We start from the raw sequence: 9,872 nt of genomic DNA, 5'->3' as shown, positions 1-9,872 counted from the left end.
TTTTAGTGGCAAAGGTTCCCCTGAAATTTTTTTTCCCCCCTAGTGTTACAAATGCTGATCAAAAAAAAAAGAAAAAAAAAGAAAAGAAAAAAAGTATATATACCGTCTCTGACTGCAAATGACATACATAGCTACCTCTGTAGTATCTGTAACTGCATGACAAAAAATATAGCAGTATACACTGAAAATACAGTTCATTACATATTTTTTTTATATCGTATGTACACAAAGAGCATTAAATTATAATACGAGTGAAATGTGAGGATTTGCGGCACAAGCAACTAAACTATTGCATAAGGGGAGAGTGATCGCTTGATAAATGTCATCTTTTTATATCCCCGCTGCGTTTTATAACTGAGCTGAGCACGCGCTTTATTAGCAAAGACTCTTTTAATATTAGTTATGCACAAACACATTTTACACACGTGCACTTGTGTTTCTCAAGACTCCCTTTACCATTGTATTGATAGTTGAGAAAGACTCGGAATGCCACCAAAATAAAACTGTGGTGTTTTGGAGGGAAAAAAAGAAAAGACAAAGAGCCTCACAATCCATGCATGCTACCGCATTTCCCCCCAAAAATACAAACAGCTACAGAAATCCCAGTAAATCCTTAAATCCCGTGATCCCTCGTGACTGCACAGAAAATGAGCCTGGTCACATGCAGGGGTCGTAGATGGTCTCAGAGTAACAGTCTTAATTTGCTTTGGAAGCTCTAGCAAAAAACAAACACCCAAAATACAAAAATGAACCCAACACCTTAATGGTTTCACATGTCCAAATAGACCTTAAGCAGAGCCAAAAGGAAGGTCAGCACCATTAGGTGATTTGCTTCGTGTGCACAAACACAATCAGGCAGATTTGCATTGGGTAAGAGGTGGTCTTCAAAATGATTAGCTTTTAAGAAGGCAGGAATGTGTCATACAGTGAGGAAAGTCCAGTGTTCTCCACTCTGCTGCCTGGGAATGACTGGTGAGCCGAAGTGGCTGGAAGTGCCTCACACAGTGAGAAGAGGAGCTTATACACAGCTAAACAGCAGTTCAACTGATTCAGGAAAAACAAAGAGATGTTTTTGTTTGTTTTGCATAGCAGGACACACACACACACACACCTACCTATTACTCCATGTTTTAAATTGTATTTAAATAACTCGCGCTTGTTGGAAAAGACTTCCTTACATTCGCCACTTCAGTCGCTAAATTTAATACAATTTTTCACTGTGAGAAAATGTAATCTCAACTTCAGAGAAGTACGCTTGTACCTACTCCCAATTTTACTGAATCCCATCCTCGCTGTGGTTGCCTCTCCTAAGAGCATGTATACCTGCAAGGCTGCCCTCTAGTGGAAACCCCCCTCCCCCAAAATGAAATACAAAGACTTGAGAGGCTGAAATGTGTGGCGCGTGCATCAGGAGTTTACATCCTCTGCTGCACATTATTACAAGTGAAAACGCATAAACTGCAAGAAATCCGGCACCTTACTAAGATTACCGAACACTTGAAATACACTGCCCTCAGTAAAGCAGTAACTTGTCTCCCTTCCAAAAAAACAATACTAAGACTTATGGTCTAAATAAGAGAATCAAGCATTAAGAGGAAGCATCCGTCAGCTCTGTAGTGACAAATAGCAAAAGCATTTAAGTAGTTTTATACATGGTAAAGGTGCTTTAGTGTATGCTGTTAATATCAAAGGCAAACTTGTGTGGAAATGAGCAAATGCATACAAATATTAGAAAAAAAAATAGGTTATGCTGGCCACTCAGAGACTTCGGCAAGGCTGGCTGGTTGTTGACGGAAGAGTGCTGGTGCTTCGTCCACACCCACACACACACTTTCAGAGCTACAAGTATGTGTCCTGCTCTGTGCTGCTGAGGCTTTGTGTAGATCGCTGAAGAGTAGATTCTTTGGCAGAGGGGAGGTCTGTAGGAGGTGTTTTCTGCTCTCCAGCTGAGTCCGTTTCAGTCTGCGCCGCGGCCTCTGGCGTCACACTGTTGCCTGGAGGCGGGGCAGGCGGTTCTGTGGATGACGATTGAGGGTCACTGAGAAGAGGGTAAGGATTGGGAATCTCCTCTGTGGGCTGGGATTTTTTCATGCTCTTCTTTTTCTTACTCTTCTTCTCCTCCTTGCCCTTCTGCAGCTGTGGGATAGTCTGAGGCACTTCAAGTACAATGGTGGGGTTCTGCTGCAGGTCCTGACGCCTGGGTGGCTCAGCCAGCATGATGATCCGAGCGCCGTGCATTCTTGGAGGCGGTTTGAAATTGAGCTCCCCGCGGTTCTTCTTCCAGCGCTTGAGCTGGGTGTGATGCTCTCGTTCCACGTCTCGCGCCGTCACCGGCACCTCGAGAATCTGCAAAAGGAAAAATCAAGTCACCCGGTCACTGCTGTGCTCACATGTTCCTTCCATGACTGGCAATTGTACTGAGACTGTGAACTTTGTCTGCAAATGCCAAATGACCGCCACACACAGTCAAGCCGGCGCTACATATAACAGGGGGTATTGTTTGGGAAGACAGACCCTCACACAAAGCTCGATACAAGGAACCAGACACCATGCAGCCAGCACTCTGGTCAATTTGTCTGTGTGTCACTTTAATTCACTCTCTCAGACTCACTGGTGTTCTCTTGACTACTTGTAGGAACATTTATTGTTCCCTCTAACTCCTCCCTCACAATATGACACAATGCTGTTTACATCACTGCCGAATAATCAGACACGACTTCTCAATAACAAAGTCAAATCACATGTTTAGAAAACATTGATATCAGCAAAGTAAAATAAACTCTGTTTTTAAATTATATTTTCCTTGATTCTTGGGTAGCCTCACATGACTAGGTAACTCGTGTGATGAGAAGCATGATATCTGGGATGTAGTTCCTCCTTGAAAGAGCAAACTAAAGGACAACTAGAGACCATCTTTAGGCATCTATACGACTCGCTGCTAGTGCAATACCTTCATTTTTTGGAGACAGTTACCACATTCAACTCTAGGCCTGGATTACACTTCTAGAAGCTGCAAATCAAAGATCAGAATCACTGGCAGGACACCGAGGACATTTCAGCCTGAAGGCAAAGCAATCTGGGAAAAACCCCTTACCTCTTGAACAAGGAAACCCTCCTGCATGTATCGAGGCTCTATCGCCCTGAGAAGCTCCATGGTCTCATACTGGCCTTGGCAGGCCTTAAGCTTCTCACGAGTTCCCAACATGCACTTGAGTAGCACCAAGCCCACTCGGAAAATTATCTTCACTCCTAAAAGGAGGAAGAAGGAGCCGATGAGTCAATTTCAGAGTAAAGACGCTCTATGAGGCACCGCTGCAGATACATACCATCGCAGAGGAACATGTCCCAGACGCGCAGCACCGATGCCCAGGGTAGGGTTCTGGAGAAGGCACACATAAACCATTCAGTCATGTAGAGGATGGGGTCGATCTTATGTTTCTCCAGATGCCGGAAGGCTAGAGGGGAGACGCGTCGCAGCAGGGCGAAGAGTATCTCTCCATCTAACTGTATAGCTTCCTGAAAGAGGGAGCGGTGGGGGACACTAAACAAAAAACGTATTGTACTCTGCATTGCTGGTGCTGAAATGAGATATGCACATACACGCTCATCTATTAAATTAAACCAGTCCTTATTTCTACACATTGTTTTCCCATTATGGACGACTACCCAGATTTTGCACTTATGAGGAAACATTTAATTAGCAAACCTTCTTTCATAACATGGAATTCATAACTGCAACAGAAACCAAGAGGAGGCAATTATTACGCAAGAAAGTTTACTCAAACAGCTTACTGAGAAAATAAGTCTGTAAACAGCCCACTGCCTTCATCAGAAAACCATAACCACAGTGCCACTGCGTCACACACACACTGTGGGAAACAAAATACACATTCTAGTTTTGCTGAGCAAAAGGCCTACAAGTAGGTGTGCACAGCTCTGGTAGCAGTGGAGTCAACTGAGGCTATATTCTCTTTGCATTTCCAACACTGAGCCATATCATCATGAACGCTTTCAAGTGTTTCAGTCTCACCAGGCCGGGACTGTAGTAACCAGGAAGATACTTCTCACAGATCTGGACCAGCCCCCAGAAAGCATCCTGTAGAATCACACACACATACACACAATGTAAGGGTAGTTCTTTGTTATACTTAGAGAGGCATTCCAGGGGTCACAGAGAAGCTGGAAAACATTAGAAATGTTCTCTTAAATACAAGATTTTCTAGCCATTCTACCCTTATGAAGCACTCGGGCCCCCTTAGGACACTGGCCAATTTGGTGTGTATAGTGTTATTGTGTCACACAGTGTGGTGTCGAACCAAAATCCTTTCCCAAGCAACTATCCACAATAAAAAGCCATCTTTGCAACACCCCGGACACTTATTTAGCTGGTAATTTACTTAATTGAAATGCTCACCAGGACAGAAAACTGCATGTATATATAACCACCACACACATCTGATAAATCCACTTCAAAGTCTGCTCTCTCTCTTATGTCTGAAGTTCATACTTTAGGTTGTGAGGAGAATTTTCCTTCAACATATTAATTGCTTAGTGCTTTTAATGACCACAAGACTTTCCTCAAACTGAGAGTGTGTCTAAAAATCACACACCATGTCTAACTAAGCTAAACTGAATAAGTGGAATTCATGATTCCATTAGCTGATACTCTGACATACATGCAGAGACTTAATCTGTGGAATGATAGGATTTTTCCAGCGATGCTATCTGCCTCGTTTTTTAGTTCAAAATTTCCAAACCCTTTTACAGTCATCTTGGCTGCTATCATAATCTCAAATTCGATGTATTATTTATACTATGGAGCAGCTCTGGAAATCATCTACAGATTACATCATTTGTACACTCAGTCCCTCTGCAGTTCAGCTCAAAAATACTTTCCCGAGGTCACAAACTAAAACTGAGCCTTACAAAATAAAAGAAACAGCACTATTTCTATTTTCAGTGTGGATTTTAGTTTTAAAGACCATAACAAGTCTTCAAGTGTTCAGATCATCCACACCAAGGGACACAATTTATATGGTGAGTGATGGTGTGTGTTTGTATTGAAGGCAGTTCGTACCTCAGCAGGCATGTGCATAAGCAGCACTGCAGCAATAGGAGCCTGGGCCTGGCAGTATCCCTCCTCTGGTCTGTAGAGAGTATAAGCCTTAAGAACACGGGACAGGTCCTTCTGCCTGCACACACACACACACACACACACACACACACACACGCAACATTTTAGCATATTCAAATAAGATGCAGTAAACAACTCCCGTGTTGTACGTCACATTGTGGTAGACTGCTCACCCGTGTCCTCCCCGTGACACAAACATCTCGTGAAAAGGAAACTGTCGATGGAGGTCTTTCTCAATTACATCAAGCCATTTGGGGTCTCCCGGCTGGCTATCCAGCTCCTGACAAAAAGAGCATGGGGGACATGAGAGTGAGATCTCTTTGTGATACGGTATAAGTGATTATATTGTCTTTAAGTAGGAGGACTACAAACCCCTGATTCTTTTTTATAGGATTTAGTGATCTCAGCAATAAATTAAGTTATTCATTCACTATAAAGGTCAGTGAATTGTCTAACCACTGCATGAGCAGAGGCTAGTTTTAAACTTTATATTTGAAAAGATTCAAGATCTGCATCATTATTCATTTGATGCTAGCATGCATTTTGAACACTTAACCTGAATAGAAAACAAACCAAACAAAAAAGATCAATAATAAAAACTGCCATTGCTCCAGCTCTTTGGTAAAAATATCTGGGTTCTCACTCAAATGAGTAATGCTTGTGGATGACCACACTTTCAGTACCAATTTCAAATGAAATTTAAAAATGAAATGAGCTCAAAGTAGAGTTTAAGCAGAGATGTGAGGAGGAAGTGAAAGAGGAAGCTGTCGGACCTGAAACTTTCCTTGGTTCTGCTCTCTCTTCACCTTCCCACCAGACAGGTAGAGCCATGCACGGCCTCTGAGGGCAGGAGGAATTCCTTTCTGGCAACGCAGCCTCACCTGAGTCACAGAACAAAAGGGTTTCCCAAATAAAGCAATATACCAAAGGACCATGGGAGAATGTAGCTTGAGAAAAGCTAAGAGAGGCAATCTGGTGCGCAGATACAGCAAATGGTTTTCATCAGAGCGCTTCCACTGGTATTTGTTCCCTTTTTTGAATAAGTGTAGTTTTGTACTTAGAAACTAACAACTTACACTTAGGATGCATTGACTTGTAGCACTGCATGCACTCTAAAAACTCTTACAACCCAGTGATTTGACTTCCTTCTTTTCAGCAATGAAAATGGCCAGTTACTACTTATCTAGATCACCAATTTATTTGGCAGATGCAAGATCAGAATTTGATCAAAGACGAGCCAAAATTTGGGGATATTCTAACATCTGAGTCTCTTATTAGAGCTTCACTTATACATGTAACATTAAAAACATGCCACGTGATTTATATCTTCAGGATGCAGAAAACAAAACATTATCTCCAAGGGGGCGACTACTTAAGGTGCATAGAAACATAAACAGAAGTCATACACAAACACTCTACCACCTGTGACTCAGGGAGTAGAGCGGGTCGTCTTCTTATCGGAAAGTCAGACTCCTCCAGTGTGCGTGCTGGAGGAGTATCTTGGGCAAGATACCGAACCCCAAAATGATCTAAAGACATCCAGCAGCGTGCGAGTGTGTGGAAGGGATAAGCATAGAAAAAAAAGCTTGTTGCTGCAACTGTAGGAAGAACATTATGACCTTCAAAAGGGCCAAAATATACTAAAATGAATGCTGCAAAACATGACATTGATAAAATTTGATCTCAACTCGTGCCATCTCTCCAAGTTGAGGCTTTGCAATCTTTCAGCAGGAATCACAAACAGGTGTTGTCGCAACAGATTAGCTGACCCGACCTTCACATTTGAGTCCTCTTGAGACTTTTGACTTGACTTGCATTGCATTACCCTTTCTGAGCACATTTGTTTGCTCTAAAGCAAAGCTGGCACACTTCCTCAAGAACATTACAGTTCCTACTGTACAATTATTATCAATCATGGGGGCACAATAAAGGATTAGAAACCCTGACCTTTATTAGTACATGTACAGCGAGAAAAGGAACACTTCTCGCCACTAAATTAGCCGTTTCTGTCATGTACAGAGCCACTTTTTGTATTCCTTTTAAAAGAGAATCATTTTATATGAAGCCAGTACAATCCCACCCTGAATCTGAAACCGGTAATTTGTCATACAGTATATGCAGTGATACAGTGACGGGGTTGTGTCCTGGCTTGCTGCTGATTCATGGGTGTGAGGTTAAGTTGCAGCTTTACGTCGATTCGCTGAGAGCATTTCACACAGAACCAGCTAGACAAGCGAAGCTGCAAAACAAAGTGTATACAAAGTCTGGTCCTTGTGCAATCATTTGAGCGTTACCGTTTGCTTTGTTTGATCATGTGTAAGAGTACCTGTGATTGGGGGGACAAAAACAAAAACTTCCTAGAAACGACACAATACAATTCAGCAAACCACCTTCAGAAACTCTTTAAAAGAAACTGATCTGGTGAGCTTCACATGGCTAACACCATGGAAGGCATACAACCAAGCCACATGTTTTATGTAACTGATTTAACACCTGGTGCTGACCTTATTGAATCGCTTGATCATCCACTTGTCCCAGTGGTTCAGCATGTCCAGCCACTTCACCTCTCTTTGCCTGAGCACCGCTGGAGGTATATCCTGAGCTCTGGTTACACAACAGGAGGGAGAAAAAAAATTACAAAGCTCAAATCATTTTTTGCGCTTTTTTGCTTGAAATGACAGCAAACGACACATCTTCTCTTCTTTTAGCACAGAAATAATTAGACAGGTGACAAAAGTTTGCTTGTTTTTGCAATAAGGCAAGTCTGAAATAAGCCTCCAAATTGGCCCAAGCTTTAAAAAGAAAACAATCTCACAAAGACAGTTTATCGTTCTGCATCTACCATCAGATCTGTGTGTGTGGCCATCACTCATTTGCAGTCAGCGAACTATAAAAGATACAAACTCAAGACCTATTTAATGTCAAAGCTCTCTGATCTGAAGGAGCTGCAGTCAGGATAATTTAACAGTAAAATATTTACAGGCAAGGAGGGAAGGGGGAGTCAAGGACTTTACATTATATTTTCAAACAGAAAAAGAAAACGTAAGCAAGTATAACCTACATTAGGAATTGTGGTCTGATGCTTTACTATGGTATGTAATTATCTCATCGGCACAAGCCTGTAATTGTAGGGCTGAAACGTCTTCAAAGAGCTCTTCTTATTTAAGACAGGCCTCTTCTGGTAACAAAGTGCAGCCTATGTGTTGTAGATCAGTGCAAGACTATACTGCAGCTTCAGCTCCCAGAGCCTTTAAACAATAAAGAGATACGTTTGTTGCCAAACAGTACAAGCTAAACACTGACTATCTACAGAGCTGAGCCAAAAGAGGCCCTCAGCTAAAGAGGCACCAAGAGCTGCGGCTCCAAGCCTGCCAAAACTCCACAAGACAGGAAACTCCCAGCCAGCCGGTGCTTGCCATAACTTTCACCCACTCCTTCCACTGTTTCACTGCTGTCATGCAGGCTTTAGACCCAGCACAAAAAGAAAAACGAAATAGATTTCTTACAAAAGAAAGAAAAGAAACTGATCTAATCTGTATTGCCAAAAGGCCAGAGATAAATTAAATCCAAGCATGACACAGACAGCCAGAAGTGCTCGGTCAGCACCCCCCCCCCCACCACCACCACCACCGCAAAAAACTGTGTGACAGGCTAAACGAAAAACAATTTAACATTACATGGTAGAAATAAGAAGATTAATACGACTCGTTTAATCCTCATCTACGCGTTTACTGCTTGTGGTGACTGTGGCAAACAGAGGGTAATAAAAAAAAAAAAAAGAAAGAAAGGAAAAATAGAAACAACACGGTGCCACGCAGCTGGTTGGGAGCTCTGTTTGTCTGAGGCACATAACAACACCTGCACAACTTGTCATCACAACTAATGGACAACAGTAGGCTGCAAATTTACTACCTATTATTATTATCATTATCATTAAGCATGGCAAACCAACACAGATGGCCTCAGAGTTAAAGTAAACTTACGTGTCCTCTGAGTACTTCTGCGCCCCACCAATAAATCCATATTTATCCGCCTGCCTTTCGCTGGCGAAGCCGTTAATCTCAGAGTCGGATCCCAAGGAGCTTTCGTCGTCAATGTGACTGCTGCTAAGAGTCCTGATGCTCCCCGTGTCCACAGATCGACGGCCGTTTTCCATTTTGTCCATGGTAGCATAAGAAGAAGAAAAAAAACTAGCCTTCTAGCCGGGGCAGCTAACGTCAGCGAGGTTGTGGACAACCCAGAGTCAAATCTGCTCCTGTGCATATGCAGTCGAGTCAAACTGCACCGACGCCATGATTTCTGGGCGCGAGTTAAACTTTCCAACCGCTGTTTTGTCCGTAAATCTTTTCTAAGGGTGTGCTCCAACCGCTGGGTCACATTAAACTGGTTATGCTTGAGTTAACTTGAATGGGTTTTCCCCCAGTTTTAACATTAGCCAGCTAACTCTGCGTTGCTAACGTACTAAAAGTTAGCCTTAACTGCTTGTGACAACAATCCCAAACTATTTCTACATTGACCCCACCTTCAACGAACCGCCGCTACATTATTGTCTAGTTTTACATAGTTAGCCGATTACTTACTAAACCACCTGGTTAACGAACTAGTACATTTTGTCCTCGGCTAGCTGTGGCTTGGTTTTGCCGTCCTGTCATCCCACCCGAGAACACTATACGGATTTCTACATCTCCTAGTATCCCAAGCCTACCGCCCTCGCCTGGGCTTTAACATCCTAATGTTA

General features: G+C 42.6%; 1 protein-coding gene across 1 annotated transcript; it reads right to left on the bottom strand.

Moving 5' to 3' along the window:
* Positions 1 to 1,085: 1,085 nt before the first annotated feature.
* Positions 1,086 to 9,865, bottom strand: LOC146657206 (TBC1 domain family member 10A-like). The gene is made up of 9 exons (XM_085425137.1): positions 9,118 to 9,865; positions 7,639 to 7,738; positions 5,908 to 6,015; positions 5,308 to 5,414; positions 5,078 to 5,192; positions 4,031 to 4,096; positions 3,327 to 3,516; positions 3,095 to 3,249; positions 1,086 to 2,346 (listed from the first exon to the last, which is right to left on the bottom strand). Exons 1-9 carry the CDS (start codon positions 9,297 to 9,299, stop codon positions 1,840 to 1,842), a joined length of 1,530 nt encoding a protein of 509 aa, XP_085281263.1. The 5' UTR covers positions 9,300 to 9,865; the 3' UTR covers positions 1,086 to 1,839.
* Positions 9,866 to 9,872: the final 7 nt, after the last annotated feature.

This window comes from Rhamphochromis longiceps, linkage group LG12 (genome assembly GCF_057381845.1).
Source record: "Rhamphochromis longiceps isolate RC_006_pf linkage group LG12, R_longiceps_female_GT1.1, whole genome shotgun sequence".
Classification (NCBI taxonomy): domain Eukaryota; kingdom Metazoa; phylum Chordata; class Actinopteri; order Cichliformes; family Cichlidae; genus Rhamphochromis; species Rhamphochromis longiceps.
This window is presented reverse-complemented; position numbering and strand designations above follow the sequence as displayed.

Bases quoted from the DNA above. Each gene is read 5' to 3' on its own strand.
- LOC146657206 (XM_085425137.1), bottom strand. From the start codon at position 9,299: ATGGACAAAATGGAAAACGGCCGTCGATCTGTGGACACGGGGAGCATC. The intron at 5,415-5,907 runs GTCCGACAGCTT...TCTTTTTGTCAG, and splicing joins AGAACCAAGGAAAGTTTCAG to GAGCTGGATAGCCAGCCGGG. The intron at 3,517-4,030 runs GTGAGACTGAAA...TCCCTCTTTCAG, and splicing joins GTTACTACAGTCCCGGCCTG to GAAGCTATACAGTTAGATGG.